Here is a 16,668-nt window from a genome sequence, read left to right as displayed (position 1 = left end):
TCTGCTCACTGTTTGTCTCTCTCTCTCTCTCTCACGCGCACACACACACACACACACACTCACTCCTCTATTTGAAACCGTTGGCGTGTTTCTGCGAGGGATGCAGGAGGTGAGCGAGAAGTTGAGAGTTGCACAAGTGCGGCTGTGGTTAGGGTCGCGACCCCTTCAGCCGCCTGCACTGTTCCCTTTGCGGTGTTCCGACAGCTAGACGACGGTAAGGAGCAACAGGCCTTGCTTTCCGGAAACATCCGCCACCAGGTCGGCAGGGAGGTTTGCGCTCTTCTCTCCACCCGTTTCCGCCTCGCACCCGAGGCCGCGACGAAAGAGCCGAATCCATTAGCATGCAAATGCATGCGAAGGCATCCTTCGAAATGCACGCGATTCATCACCTCCGCGAGGGGTACCTGTGGTGTTAATGAGAAGTCTGTGAAGTGTCATTCTCCCGTCGCTGGGCTGACAGCGTGCCTGCGATGCGACGCGCTCCCATTCTGACAGAAATTCATAACAAACGACGCTGCGCGCGAGAAATCACCGGAGCGACGGGGGAGAGGAAACTGTCACATGCAGCTACCCCTCTGGTTGCGTTCAAAGAGAATATTTGTACAGTAATATATATAAAAAAAAGCATTTTCCGTTTAACAGACCTGACAAGTAGGAGACATGAGTCTGGGATCATTTATTTGGTGGGTTTGTTCAGAAATAAAAGTGTTGTGAGGACCAAATGATGAGCAGGTATGGGAGGGGTGCTGCTGACAGGCGGGCTGTCAGTAAGATGTGTTAATGTGATCACACACATACACACACCCACACACACACACAGTTAAACTGGTACATTTACAGTGACACAGATGGGCTGTTTTGTTCATTCTTCCTTGAGAGGATAATATAGCGGTAGCTCTGGTCCTTTTCTTAGAGATTTCAGTTGTTGTGTAACATTCGCACAGATAAAATTTATATATGGGAACACGGTAGTGTACGGCCAGCAGGTGGTGTAGTGCTTAAGGCTGTCGCTTCGCAATCAAAGCACCCAGGTTTGAGTTCCACGTCCTCCTGTAGCACCCTTGGTCAAGTTTCTTATCCTCCGCAGATACAGTAAAAATTACCCACCTGTATAGAAGTGGTTAGCGCTGCTGCCTTCGGAAACAAAGGTCGTGGGTTTGAATCCCGCTTCCAGTAGAGGAAATACAGGACAAGCAGTAAACCTATAAATGAGAACTGACCCCACCCCCCACACGCTGTCTATCCGAAACTGCTTATCCCGAGCGGGGTTGGGCGAACCGGAGCCTAACACAGGGCGCAAGGCTGGAGGGGGAGGGGACGCACCCAGGACGGGACGCCAGTCCGTCGCAAGGCACCCCAAGCAGGACTCGAACCCCAGACCCATCAGAGAGCATGCACAGGCCAACCCCCCCCCCCCGGCTCTTCTTTCTGTCTCCGTTCGCAGGTTTCGGCTCCCATCCGGAACTCATCCTTTATTGGAAGACCATACAGAAAGACGACGAACAGCGAAACAAACACAAATTCTACATCCTTCATATAAAACACAAAAGAGGGGAGGAGAAAGGATGTTGAAAGAGATCTATTCACACTTTCGCAGTCTGGCTGTCGTTGAGCAGCAGTACATTCCAGTGTAAAGCTGTATGTAGCCATGAAAGAGCTATGATTGACATTGCCATGGAGACGAGCGCAGCTCTGGTACACTTTTCTATGAAAGAGAATTGGGTCTAAGTTCCAATGAAAGTCTTAGCTATTCCTGCCAGAGATCCTATGCATCTTAAATATTATACCCGTAGAGAGGGGATGTCAGACCATGAGGAGAAAGAGAAGTTTACAATTTATCTGGACTCTTGAACTGTGTGAATATTATGGTCACAGAACAAAGCCTGAGTCAGCAGAACCCTCCCTCAGGAAAGACGTTTCTCTTGCTCCATCTCAACCCTGCAAACTCAGAGAGAAGAGAGAGGGTTCGACTGGACAGTCAGCTCTGTCTGAAGTTCTCCTGTGAAAAAAAAAAAAAAGATCACACTTCCCAGTAGAGTTTTGAGTATAGGATTTGTTGTCTTCTTTTCTGGGCCAAGTCTGTCTTCCGAAGGCCTCGAGAGAGATCACTTTGGACGGGTAGCAGGGCAGAATGGTCACCCTTTTGGTCAACTCCTCCTTGCTGGGATCACTCGGCTTTGGGTTTGTTGCCCTCCACCCCACCTGGAAGTGAAAGGGGGGTGTCACACCGAAGGGCCACCAAACACCAGCTCATCACCTGCACCACCCCAACACACCTGTTTCATCAGACGCAAAGGCTGCCAGCATCTCATTGGGAAAATGCAGAATGTCTTCTGTACAATTCAGAATTACAAATAAACTTTGTGTTACACGGATGGATAATCCTAATGGATAAGGCGCTAAACCAGGGATTGTGAGTTTGAGTCCCCTTTGGGGAGACTACTTTAGGACGGCTTGTAGCGTCATGGTTTTAGCTGCAGCCTTTGGACCCAAAGGTCACAGATTTGAATCCCCCCCACCGGCTGTAGCACCCCTGAACAAAGTACTTACCCAGAATTGCTCCAGTCAAGTTATCCAGCTGTATAACTGGGTAAATAATCGTAGGTAGATTAACATTGTATAATGCTTTGCGGAAACATGTAAGCTAAATAACTGAATGTTACGCAAACAGTTAAGACACGTTTTCAAAGCTACATACATTTTACAGTTTTTTAAATTGATTTTAATCCCATTTTCCTCACTTGTCTATTTTATAAAATGTATATTTGTAGTGAACGCAACCTGTCATTATGTGCTGAGCCTGTAGATGGCAATAAAGAGCACTCAAACAGGGTAGGACTGCCGGAGTTCAACTCAATTCCTGATTTTAAGTTAGTTTTAATTCTAATGTAGGTCAAAGCTAGTAAAACATGTTGAAAAGAGTCTTACAATTGTATTTCTTATATATTTCAACTTTATCCAAGATTATCCAGGATTTTAACAGAACCTAAACCACAAGTAAATTGAGGGGTGTCTGCGTTATTAATCACTGATCGATTGGGGCTTAGTGGTAGAAGTGACTCTGAAGTCACAAAATAAATGAAGAGCAAACGGACCTCTGGTCCCAGCAGCATGTGAGCTGACATGATCGGTCCGGAGTACATCACCTTTGCTGATCCTGATAACAACAACAACAACAACAACAACAATAATAATAATAATAATAATAATAATAATAATAAATACTATTATTATTATTTTGTTTTTATTTTACTTACATCCAACAAGAGACATGGAGTAACACTGCACATTCTGAGAATGAGCTAAATTATAGCTTGGAGTTGAATTGTTACTGAAAAAGCAGTGAGAGGGAGCACTGAGGAATGCTGAGACTGATTTTAAAGTCAAGCAGATAGGAAGGGGCTGGTGACAGGATTTCGATGTCCATGTCTAACTAGTCCAGCTCAAACACGCCAAAGGCAGGGCTTCATCATAGAACCCCATCCCGCTCTTTCAGCAAGACTGAGAAGTGGTCCGAAACCTGGGAAACTTACATCTCGAGGAGTCCCAGATGTAGCTGTTGAGGATCTCCCCGAGGACGTAGAAGATGCTAATCAGGACTGTCAGGGAGGAGAAGAAGACGACCTTGGCGATGGAGCCGATGTGCTCCAGCAGTGGGTAGACCCAAACACCGGTGACGTGGTGCACCCAGCACATCCTGCAGGGGATAGAAGGGGCACTTACATCCAGCTCGTACACCCTCAGAGACCACTCTCTTTCTCTCTCTATCACACACACACACACACACACACATTGTGGAAAACCACATAAACACTATATCTCAGAAAAGACTATTAAGAATTATGCTCTTACAAACTGCCCCAGGTCAATCAAACCCTATCAATACTCTGTATCAGCTGCTCCTGTTACAGGTCCTGCTATTGTACCCTAGAGAAAAATGCCTTAACCAATTCATACTTCAAAAGAACAGTACATTACAATATAATGTGGTCCAGTGAGTCATTCAGAACCAAGGTGTCTGCAAAGCAGCTCAATCATGTAACCCAGGTAGAGGCAGTAAAGGCAGAAGATGCAGTAATCTTTCACAGATCAGTGGAGCCTGAAGGACACAGAGCGCAGCCCCCAGTGTCCCCTTAGTGACGGCAGGGCCATTGGTGACAGATGGCAGCAAAGACCTCTTTAAAGCACCAGGGATGAACAACGGAGGATGGGGGTCTGGGAAAACCACTGGACCTGTTCTTGGTGTGGTGTCCTAAGCTGGACCACTCAGTTGTGAGCTGGACCGCTGGACCGTGAGCGCCAATATGGTCACACCACAAACCACTAACATGGTTCCAGTTTCTCCAAGCAGATTTTGCATGTTTCACGAAGGCAACATGAACGCGTCTACGTGTTGGACTGCGCCGCGATCTGTGTACGTCCCACTCAGTGACTCGAGGGCATAATTTCATTGAAATGCTGCTATTTTATCTTCCTTTCTTGTGCTCTGAGCACATTTTGTGAAAATGCCTGACGTAGAGAGGTTCCCAGAACCATTCAGGGTAGAGAGGAGGAGAGCAAAAGAGTAGGACGTTTTCACACGAAATCCCTGAATACATATGAATCAGGGCCCACTGAACGGGTTTGAAAATCCCTGATTCAATTTTCATACCTCCACTCAACTGTGGCCCTCCTCCATGAGCGCATCGCGCTAAGGTTTCGCAGTTTGGGGACCGCGCTCACATGGGCCGCCGTGCGTGTCTGCACTCATCGCCATGTATGATGGCTCAGTAATCCCAGCCAGGATGCCTGCGGATTTTCCCAGTTCCTGTGCTTCTGTCTGACTCCAAAAAATGTGGTAAATGCACCCATCCGGGGCTGTTCCATTTGTTTAATCTGCTTAATTTGAGGGCAGGGTCCACCAAGGTGTTTGGACCATTTCAGCACCGTTACACCTGTTTGACCTCAGCCAGGAAAAATGGTTCTTCTCCCTGTACTGCGAAACATCCTGAACAGGGGTGTAGCTAGAAATTCCGGGCCCTCCTCCGGTCTGAATACTCCTTGGGGCCTCCGTGAGGCAAATCATTGCTCTACAGTTCATAATTTGTGAGCCCGTTCTATAGGTTGGGGCCTCTACAATCATCACCACCCCTCACACCTGCACCAGCAGCCCTGAGATGAGGCTCACACACCTGGAACAAAGTCGAACAGCACAAGTCAGTCGATTTGGGGCAAAAAGGACAAAAGCCAGACCTTTTAGTTTGACCGTTCTACAAAAAAAAACACATCAGATAGGCTCGAACCCAAGTGTGATGTTCTGCATTTCTTCACGGCACCTCAAAGAGCTCTTGCTCTTGGTCTCACAAAATTTGTACCCAAAATTCACTAACCCGATGGAAAACCCGCAGCAATGAATCTGCATCCGAAAAAATGTCAAAGGTCGCGTCAGTGAAGAAGTTTAAGTTGTGCGTCCAGGCGGGAGGACGTAGAGCGAGCTGCAGTCGTATCTCAGCTGTTTTCCCAAAAGCATCATCGTTGTCATGTTCCCCACATTATTCAGGGAAAATAAGAATTGCCTTGTTCATTTTACTTTGGAAAGTGTTATTTGCAATTATTATGTATCCTTATTATATTATTATATCATTGGTTATTACACGGGGTGCGGTGGCGCAGTGGGTTGGACCGCAGTCCTGCTGTCCGGTGGGTCTGGGGTTCGAGTCCCGCTTGGGGTACCTTGCGACGGACTGGCGTCCCGTCCTGGGTGTGTCCCCTTCCCCCTCAGGCCTTACGCCCTGTGTTGCCGGGTAGGCTCCGGTTCCCCGTGACCCCGTACGGGACAAGCGGTTCTGAAAATGTGTGTGTGTGTGTGTGTGTGTGTGTGTGGTTATTACACAGGGGGGTGCGGTGGCGCAGTGGGTTGGACTGGGTCCTGCTCTCCGGTGGGTCTCGGGTTCGAGTCCCGCTTGGGGTCCCTTGCGACAGACTGGCGTCCCGTCCTGGGTGTGTTCCCTCCCCCTCCGGCCTTACGTCCTGTGTTACCGGGTAGGCTCCGGTTCCCCGCGACCCCGTATGGGACAAGCGGTTCTGAAAATGTGTGTGTGTGTGTGTGTGTGTGTGTGTGTGTGTGTGTGTGTGTGTGTGTGTGTGTGTGTGTGTGTGTGGTTATTACACAGGGGGCGCGGTGGTGCAGCGGGTCTGGGATTTGAGTCCTGCATGGGGTGTCTTGCAAGGGACTGGCATCCTGTCCTGGGTGTGTCCCCTCCTCTTCCAGCCTTGCGCCCTGTGCTACTGGGTTAGACTCTGGCTTGCTGTGACCCTGCTTGGGACAAGTGGTTTCAGACTATGTTTGTGTGGTTATTACATTACAAGTTCATTGCAGTGCAGAGGAAAATGTAATTTGTATGTGGTACAGTATCATTGTGTATGGCATACAAACACACCCACTAATGAGTTCATTAAATGCTAAATAATCACATAATTGGTGCTTTAAATTCTTCATATTATGCAGAAATCCTTGGTGGAATGTTATATAGGTGTTCATGAGTGTTTGTGATATTTTGGGAAATTGGCTGGGGCCTTGGGATGGGAGCGCATTATTATTTTTCCCCTTTAAAATAATGTAAGCACACACACACACACACACACTTTCAGAACCGCTTGTCCCATACGGGGTCGCGGGGAACCGGAGCCTACCCGGCAACACAGGGCGTAAGGCCGGAGGGGGAGGGGACACACCCAGGATGGGACACCAGTCCATCGCAAGGCACCCCAAGCAGGACTTGAACCCCAGACCCACCGGAGAGTAGGACTGTGGTCCAACCCACTGTGCCACCACACCCCCATAATGTAAGCAATGTAATGTAAAATAATGTAATGTAAAGAATGTGAATATATGCTTCTACTTTCCGAAAATTTGCAATCTTACAAGTTTACGGGAACACATTAATTTTGGATAATGAGAGATTCTTGGATTTATTTGACACTTTTCTCCAAAGTGACTTAAATGTTAAACTGCTTACTATGATCTGTCTATTTTTACCGCATTAATTCAGGAAAAGCCCCTTGATCCAGGGTACCATAGCAGGAAGTAGGATTCGAACCTGGGTCCGTACCGCTATGCTCCTCCTGCAAGCTGCTACCTGCATTGCCAGTCAATGACCAACAGCACAAACTCAGAAAGAGAGGGGTCCTTACCATAGTACATATCCCACGGCAAAGCTGCACACTGCCACCAGTCCACAAATCCTGCTGGGATACTGGTGGTGTGTTGTTCTCATCTCAATTAGGATGAAAGGAAGTACTGTAGTATGCTAAAAAAAAACAAAACACAGACATTAAACCTTTTCAGGCTTAAATGGAAAGACACGTGAGCAGAAACACTTTAGATGAGCACTTGATTTTTTGGACATACATCATCTGGTTTTCATATTCCTCAGCTATACACTGAACATGATGATTTAATTGCCTTGCAGTACCATGATCGCCATGGTGACAGTCTCAGATGGTGAAGGGAACCCCCACTTGTAAGGGGTTTTCAGTGAAAGGTGACGAAATGGCGAATGTGTGTGGGATGGAGAGGTTGAATGGAAGTGGAGGTATCGTTGTTTTTAATTTTCGGTCATAACACCCTCGTTTTAAGGGTGTCGTAACAGTCGAAAATACAAATGCGCAAAACAGAAGATGCGCTCAGCTTCAGGTACAGGTATAATGAGGTATAAACAGGGTCTGGGTGCTCAGAACCTCCTGGTTTATGTAAGCTGTGTCACGCTGATGAAGGCTTCCCTCCGAAAGGCATCCATCCCGAAACATCAAAATATTTCGGTAAACCAGTGTCTATCCTTCCACCGTTAGCTGCCATACCCTCCCATCCCGAAACTGACTTCCAGTCAGGGAACGTATGACAACACCCTGAAACGGGGGTTTCTCGGTCCCTGACCGTCTCCGTGACACCGGACGCCGCATTCGCGCCCGAATGACACAGGATGATGGCGTTTCCTTGCCGAGTCCGGCGTTTGCCTGCAGCGGCGAATACGCGGAACTCGTAGAGGCCCGCTGCTCCCTTCGCCACTTTGCACACCGTTCCGGAGCTGTTGCTAAGCGGCTCCCGGCGCGATGCTATTCCCGGCGCCCAATTTCACACGGCCGCCTGTGCCGATCTCCTGGCCCACACGCGGCACGGCGGCGGCTGCGCGTTACCCCTGGAGCGTGAGTCACCGCGAGAGGCGGCTTCGACGTTTCCTCTCGAATCCCGTTCTTTTTTTGTCGGGGCCGATGACTCACGCTCGCCGCGCTGCTTGCAGACCACCTGCCCTTCTTCAGAAGAACATGGTTATATAATGCAAAAAAGGGTACTTGAACAGAGAGAGATAATAATACCGTAGCAGTCTCCCTGCCGGATGTGGAGCGGGCGCCTTTCGTTCAGGCCGCTGTGCCGCGCGTTCTGCTTCGGAAGCCACTCATTCACAATGCGGCAGGCTTCGATTAAGCCGCAGGGAGGAGGACCGTGACCGTGCTGCTGAGTGTAATTGGGAGTTTGAATCCTGTTCCTTCTAGAAACTTCCACAGTTCCTGCCACTCGGGGCCTCTCGTGCGCACAACCTGGCAGTGCCACCACAAGGTGGCGGTCTACGAAAGCCCGCGCCCCCGTCGGGTCACGTCACCATGCGGATTTTACCACAGTTGACCTAATATGGCCTTAAAATACATTTCTTTTCTTGGATCTGACACACAATCACGAGATTCTGGAGACGGCTGGCATGTTATTAATATTTTGTTGCTCAGTTTTTACCTATTAATATATCAGGATATGGGGGGGAGCAGGGGTGCAGCGGTGCAGCGGGTTTGGCAGGGTCCTGCTCTCCGGTGGGTCTGGGGTTTGAGTCCCGCTTGGGGTGCCTTGCGATGGACTGGCGTCCCATCTGGGGTGTGTCCCCTCCCCTTCCAGCCTTGCGCCCTGTGCTGCCGGGTTAGGCTCCGGTTCACCGCGACCCCACTTGGGACAAGCGATTTCTGACAATGTGTGTGTTTGTGTGTGTGTGTGTATATCTGGATATTATAGAGCAGCGTCTTGCCGCAACCCTGCTCGGGTCAAGCGGTTGTTGACAGTGGATGGCTATTTTACAGCAGCAATTCAGCTTCCAGTATTTGTATTCAGTTCAATTCAACTCAATTTATATTGTTATATATTTTTATATTTTATCTTCTCAAGCGGAGTGACAAGTAACAATAAACTGCCTCCAGAACCCGAATGCTGAGTGGTGACAATTCATGCCGTAAACGCATGCGATGTTTCTCGTCTTATTATTGATTAGCAACTCACAAAGACCTGGAGTTATATAAAATATCAATCCATGTCTATATGGACGATTTTACACTGCATCCTCTTACTATGTTTACATTATTAATTTAAGATACAAGACACAAACATTTCTTGTTCATTTATTAATTTTTACTTTATTTTATTCACTCGGAGGGGGGTGCGGTGGCGCAGTGGGTTGGACCGGGTCCTGCTCTCCAATGGATCTGGGGTTCGAGTCCTGCTTGGGGTGCCTTGCGATGGACTGGCGTCCCATCCTGGGTGTGTCCCCTCCCCCTCCGGCCTTATGCCCTGTGTTACCGGGTAGGCTCTGGTTCCCCGTGACCCCCTATGGGACAAGCGGTTCTGAAAATGTGTGTGTGTGTGTGATGTTTATTCACTTGTCTATTTGTGAAAGTTTGAACGCTATCTTGTTCCCGCATCCAGCAACTAGTAGGTAGTAAAACAAAGCCAAACACAGTAAGAGTTGCTCTGGATTAATTCAGCTCCTCCACAGCAGCTATGGTGTTTGCGAGTGCCGCTAATCAATAAGAAGACGACGACTGTTTGCGTGCGTTTACGGCAGGTACTGCGAAGTCGACGCATGTTCATTTTCAGTCGTGCAAATTAACAACAGTCGTTTTATTTTTAACGGGGACAAAAGCTGAAAAAGTTGCATGGCAAATTTTTTAAGTCAGTTACAGCTTTTTCTGAGGTTTTCACACAACGCAGGGACATCTGCATTTTGGGGGGGGGGGGGGGGGGGGGGGGGGGTGCGGCAGGTTTGGCCTGTGCCTGCTCTCTGGTGGGTCTGGGGTTCGAGTCCTGCTTGGGATGCCTTGCGATGGCCTTGCGTCCCGTCTGGGGTGTGTCCCCTCCCCCCTCCAGCCCCGGGCCCTATGTTGGCAGGTTAGGCTCCGGTTCGCCGCGACGCCACCTGGGACAAGTGGTCTCAGATAGTGCGTGTGTGTGTGTGTATCTGTACTGTTACACTCTTACTGATCGCAACGTGGCGGATGGACTTATGGACAAATCAAGTTACGAACACGCTCTATAAGAGGCACATTGGCTGAGTGGGTAGCAGTGGAAAACCACTGAGTACTGCTGGGGGTGAGTGGGTCAGTTCAACCCTAACACAAGCAGCCAAATGTCGCTAATCCGCGACTCGAGAGAAAACCGTCGCTTCGCGCTCCGAACATCCGAGTCCGTCGCTCGCAGAGCCGCACGGTGGCGCAGCCCGTAAAGGGAGGCTCCAGGCTGACGGACTGCTGGAAATGCTCCAGATGGCGTGTGTCTCTCCTTTCAGCGAGACCGAGGAGGTCTGCGGTGTTATTCCTGGCTGGGAGGCCCGCAAACAATCTGTAATTTCCGTTCTCTTGGGGAAATCTCTATGGTTTTTTTTTTTGTATAAAAAAAGTGCTTGACTGTTTAATTTGTTAGCCTTTTGATGACAGGCTGCTTTAATTGAGAGCTGAATGGAACTCGCACGCATAGCATGCCGACCCCCTCGGGCCTGAAGAATACGGTACAGATTATAAAGAATGTGGCCCGGTGCTTATTATGATGCATGACTCCTGGGTAATTAAAGACAAAAATTATGCCTTTTGTTTGCCGTCGATCCCGGAGGTGAGGAGTCTTAACAAGACGGGTGCATTTTTTCTTATTACCGTGGAGCTCCTCAAAAATGGTTCAATGTGTCCCACCACCACCACCCCCGCAGTAAGTAATTTGTCAGGTTACGCACGTTCAAACATCGATTAGACCTTCCACGGTTGATTAAGATGACTCCTCGGGATTGATTTCCCGGGACGATTACTTGAGCCGAGACAAAAGAGACGGAAAGGTCCTGCAGAACGGGCCGTGTCGCAGACGGAACCTGCGCGGCTGATAGGGCGCCTGCTTGACGCACGTACCGCACGACTTTTTCCAAGCTGTTGCCGGCAAAGAGAACATGTTCCATTGGGCCAAGAGAAGACACGTCCCGGTTCCGTCCCCGGCACCAAGACAACAGCGGGCCTGGCGTAAACGCAAGCAGAGATGTATGTTCTGTTGCAGCCCGTCATTTTTCTGAGCAGAAATCAAAATGTTTAAATGTGCTTCACACACATTTGCTAGGAAAGCCACACTCGCCACACATCACGGTAAAAACAGGTACTTGTTGGAAGTATCCATAGATCCGTCGAGCGCAGGGATGTGGTGGTCAGGAGTCTATCCCAGAAGTATAATGTGTGAAGCATCATCCAACTTGAACAGAACTTTGGCCCATCACAGGACAATCACACACACACACACACACACACACACACACACACACACACACACACCATAGGCAATTGAGAGTCACCAATCCACTTGAAACATGTCTTTTTGGACCATGGGCGGAAACCAGAGCACCCGGCGCAAACCTACAAGAACACGGGGAGAATCTTCAAACTCCACACGGAGCGAGCACTGTGGGCCTGGTGGCCCCACATAGAGCTCAGTCAGAGCTATGATGACAGCCTGGGCTGCCCAGGACGCCTTACCGAGGTCGGGTATCATGTTGGGCCCCCTCGTCGACCCCCCGCTGAGCACCTCGTCCTCACTGTGCGTCCGCAATTAGGGGCCCCGTTCTCGACAGGCTGTCCACCACCACTTTCTCTGTCAACAGAGTGATCTCAGGAAAATACCCAGTGGGGACAACTCATTAGAAAGACCCCCCAGTGCCCACTTGCCCCGACAAGGGGAACAAAAACACAGTTCATATCCTTTTTCCCGGCTGGACGCCTCCCAGTCGGTTTGGCCTGACTCTGCATTTTTACCCAAGATGCCGAGTCACAGAGCCGGGGCTTATTTTAGCCTGGTTTTGGTGACCCCCCCAGGATAATTGAACACACCAGGACTCCCCCTTTAAAACCCAGGCCTCTGACCACGGGGCAAGAAGCTCTCGGAGACCGTTTTGTGGCTTGGCGAGGGAGCGTTAACCGCGTCTGCGGAAAGTCCCTCGCTGGCTAGGATCGCTCCTTATCCACGTTCTTCTCCACCGGTCGAAGGGTCCGCGAGGAGGGTTGCAGCTCGCAAACTTACACACGCCACACTTACACACTTCTCGCTGCTCCCAAAACGGCGCGCTGCCCTCCGCCAAGCCAAAACCAGCCCGAAAAACACGCGGCTTTAACGAACAAACTTTCCCTCTCGTGCAAGAACCTTCGGGGGGAGCTCGAGAAACAATGGGGGGGGGGGGGGCTTGAAAAAAGCAAACTGTGAAGCAGGCATTTTTTCACAGTCGAGATGAGTAAATATTTTCTCAGTTGTCAAGGATGAGGTAGGAAGCCAGCTATGCGCCCCCTTTAATGACAGGGCTTGGATGGGGAACTCGGGGTAGTAACTTTTCCAGACTCGGAGCAGGAGCCCAATCCCCGGCGCAGGCCTGATATCTTACACCACTTCACCTTGGACAGCCATGAAACATTACCGTCCTGAGCGATGGACATGCAATTATTGATCTTTTCTAAGTAATCCCCCAGCAGTGCAGAAACCAAGACTAAATAGCTGTGCGGGCGCAGGCTCGGAGGAACGGGCCGCTTTGGTACGAGACACCATTACCGCTGAACGCGGCCTTTGTTTTCCCAGCTCCCCGCATTGGTCAGGCCTGGAATCCGCTCACCCCGGTCACTTCCACCCCACGGGCAAGTCGAGCGCAGGGCGCGGATCTCTCTCTCGCTCGCTCTCTCTGAAAAACGCACCGCCGCTGTGTCCGTGTGTGGATTGCTGACTGACGCCGATAAAATCCATCGAACCACACGCATCCTGTAACCGAACACGGGAAGCTTTCGATGATCGAACCCTAACCACTGCGCCCCCCCACCGCTGCAGCAGAGCAGCACTTTGGAGATTCACCCACAAGTGGAAAAGTTTTTGCAAGTTAAAAGAATTAAAACACGCTTCTAGGGCACCGAAACGTCCGCAAATGATTTCAATTAATTAATTATACATGGTTGCCATGGAGACATACACAACAACTCGGGCCGGTGAGAGAAGGATGTCAGCTTGCTTCACGACAGGGAGAGACGTCTCTGACCTCGCTCGCTCTGTCTGAGGGGCCGAGCGAAATGCGTCCGCCCACCTGGGTGCGTGGCAGAGGGATGTGACAAACTCAGCAGCAAAAAAAAAAAAGAAAACAAAAAACAAAAAACAAAAGGAAGCATCTGCTAAACATTCCCAAACTGTTTCTGTTTTTGGACTTTTGGTGACCGTGGATAATTCGTTACTTCAGCTGCAAACAACAACGTACCGCAACAAACACAAGATATGCTAAATCAGTCGCTGGCGCTTCCATTCTCCAAGTGCATCGCTCTTCTGCTCCCGGGCTCCACAGAGGACACTGGTCCTACCCAGAGTGCCGCAGGTGCGAATCCAGACTGGCTTTGCAAGCAAGGCCAGTCAGAGCGCGGTCACTCGGGCATCGACCTCGTCTCCACCCGGGCACATCTGCCGCCCGTTTTATTTAGCCTGCGGGATATTTTAACGGCTCCTCCGGGACGTGCGGTGACGGCCTTGGGGCAACTGGAGCGCACATCAGACACATTTTCAAAAACGCGCGATGGGCAACGGACCCGGCTGGTCCTGCGCCCGGCAGACTCGTCTGCAGTGAGAACCCAGTTTTTTGGAACTGCGATCTCTACATGTTTTAGCTGATGCATCTGAGCAAAGGCCAGTGCTGTTTAGTCCAAATATGGAAATCCACATTTTTCAAGAAAAACTTCGGTATGGGGATGGTAGCACCCCAGGGTTCGAGAACTCGCCCTTCTCCCTCTCTTCAGAAAGCGTGTGTGCTACAAGGACCTCGACAGACAGGGCCGCCACACGAGCTCTGCGGCGAGTGTTACGCTATGCTCTCCAGTGCTTCCTGCACTTTCCCTCCAGGTGAGTGAGAGCAACAGGTAACATAGTGGTTATAGATGCCACCTTTAGGTCTGAAGGTCACGGGTTTGAGTCCCGCCTGCTGCTCCAGCTCCCGTGATCAAGTTACCTACCCTAAAAACTGCTCCAGTAGTAATTACCCAGCTGTGTAAATAGTGAAATCGCTGTAAGCAGCTTAACATTGTGAGTCACTTTGGAGAAAAGCATCAGCTAAATGAAGAAATGGGGCGTAGTGTGAGGAACCTATCTGCATGGGAACGGGGAAGGTGTGGTGCCGTTTTCGCAGTCACATAACATCAGCCTGCGAGAGACCCGAGCTGTGGATCTGGGCCTTCTCGACCCTCGCATCCAGGCAGGAACCGCCGCTCTTTGACAGTCCACATCCTGCACGGGTGGCGCTTACCTTTCCTCACACTGGGAGGAGAATTACTCTTCTGCAGGAGAATTACTGAGCAAATAGACAGAAAGCAGGGGTAGCGCAGCACATCATGCTGATTAGCTCCTTAATTCCCCCCGGGGGGATAACGAACACTGATTCCACCATAAAATCATCGGGAGCTGTGAAATGGGGATTTCCTGAAGCTTAAACGGTTTGTTGATCGTCATCGTCAAGGTGACAACATGTGGAAAAGCGTATAACAGGAGTAAGCCGAAGGGCGCAGCCCATGTTTGCTGAACTCTTGGTTGGGCGTCAGTAGAAGGCTGAGCTCAGGATCGGAGCTGATCGTCCCACAGTGGCGTTCGTTTCCCCACCTCTAATGGGACTGCAGGTCTTGCACCAAGTCTGCATGTTCAAATCCCATTATGCAAGCACTGTCCAGCTGCAGGAAGTGTAATATTATGAGCTGTCTCAGCTAGGGCTCTGGAAGGCCCGGAACCTTCCAACACGTGCGGCTTCAAAAGCCGGTCGGAAATCAGCTGTGCTGTGACGGCCGATCCACGGTGCTTATCCGTTGAAGTCGCTCTTTTTGTAAACGTTAAAATGACCCACACTGTCCAACTGCGCCTCCGTTGTGAGGTACAGTACAGCACATCCTCGGAAGCGCAATGGCTCTTTGCCAGCGGCAATAACAAGATCCCATCTGCCAGGCCTGCGCTCTACAGAAAGGCTACATTTAAATGCAAAATAATGGCACTTACATGACGGCGGGACGGCACGGAAAGGAAAACATCCGCTCCGGAGTGGGTCGGCACGCAGGTGAAGGAGGGGCCACGAGCGATTTGCATGAGGCTTCAAAGTCCTCTGAGGTTTGCGGAACGTCGGGACGTAAACTGGAGATCGGCAGGAGTTAAACTGGCGCGATGTTTGCAGGCCATCTTAGCGTGGTATCCTTTCCTTCATCGCCTTCCCACCTTTCGGCTTTCACCAGTGCTACCTGTTGCAAATTTTATTCCATCATCAGACATTTGCTGGAAGCAAAGATTTCTGACGAAGGGCTTGAGGGAAGTTCAAGGGGTAGTCATACAGGAGGGGTGGGAGATGAGTTTTCGGCAGTACGAATGGCAAGATGAATTTCTGGCAATTAACTCTGCATAATCTAGGACAGCATCTTCGTAACAGATGAGGATGAGTCAAAGCTGGGGTTAAAGACTCCTCAGTCGGCACACGGCTCTTCCTCATGACGCCGAAGCACCTTCGCTGCTCTCCGCTGGTGTGTCGGTGGGTGGGGCGTTCCCTTTAATGGTATTCCTACACCTTTTTAATGGGCCACCTGGATGTCATCGCACCCCCCCACTGGATTGTCTCAGACATTTGAACCTCTTCCACTAAGAGCATGAACCGCAAGTCTCCGGGAAGAGAGTGAACTGCGGGCGGGGGGGTTATGAAGCTACGATCATCCACCAGGGGGCAGTCTGACAACATCGCCCGGTACGGCAGCCCCTCCGGGAGCTTAACCAGGTGGGAAGACCATTAGGCGCCAGCCTGAGCATCCTTAATTATGGATGATGTGTCTGCGTCCTGCTTCTGATGTCGTACTAAAACTTCATCTGGATTCAGAGTTGCACTTAACATCCAACAGCATGAGACACACTTCAATAAGACAAGCACATCTGGTTCTGTTCCGCTCCATCCTTGAACTTGGGTCTTGGTAATAACTGTTGGTTGCACTGAAAGTGAACCGTGAGCCGTCTGGATCGTTCGTGAGTCCGGTAATCCCGGTAAACCAAACCGTCAAGTGCCGGGAAAAGCGGATCCGAACGTGCCAGACGCGTCAACTCGACCGAACGAGGGGCGGGACCACGGGACACGCTTCTCTCCACAAAGTGAACACTCGTGCTCGTCCGTGTCGGACAGCAGCGCGCTCCTCACCGCCGCTCCGGCGCTCGCTCCCCGGTCCCACTGTGAGAAGTGACCCGACTCTGCAGCTGGAGTCTGAAGCTAAACATAGCGCTTAAAACTGCATCGACTCCAAATCTGGGATGAGGAACAGCTGTTTCTTACTTTAAACAACTACAGAAAATTGCAGGATAGAAATGCCTGCTTGAATGTC

The 16,668-nt window shown here is 50.2% G+C and overlaps 1 protein-coding gene across 4 annotated transcripts in view; it reads right to left on the bottom strand.

Moving 5' to 3' along the window:
* Nucleotides 1–1,417: 1,417 nt before the first annotated feature.
* Nucleotides 1,418–16,668, bottom strand: part of aig1 (androgen-induced 1 (H. sapiens)) — a 31,751-nt gene continuing 16,500 nt past the window's right edge. For 3 of the 4 annotated variants that reach the window (XM_018742426.2, XM_029250851.1, XM_018742428.2), the window contains exons 4-6: nucleotides 7,174–7,289; nucleotides 3,534–3,697; nucleotides 1,418–2,202 (exon numbers count right to left, since the gene is read on the bottom strand). In XM_018742426.2, coding sequence (XP_018597942.1) covers nucleotides 2,168–2,202; nucleotides 3,534–3,697; nucleotides 7,174–7,289 — 315 coding nt within the window. In that variant the 3' untranslated portion in view covers nucleotides 1,418–2,167. Of the gene's footprint in view, nucleotides 2,203–2,845; nucleotides 3,158–3,533; nucleotides 3,698–7,173; nucleotides 7,290–16,668 lie in introns of those variants that run through there. The other variant, XM_018742427.1, reaches the window with a different exon arrangement.

This window comes from Scleropages formosus, chromosome 1 (assembly GCF_900964775.1).
Source record: "Scleropages formosus chromosome 1, fSclFor1.1, whole genome shotgun sequence".
Classification (NCBI taxonomy): domain Eukaryota; kingdom Metazoa; phylum Chordata; class Actinopteri; order Osteoglossiformes; family Osteoglossidae; genus Scleropages; species Scleropages formosus.
This window is presented reverse-complemented; position numbering and strand designations above follow the sequence as displayed.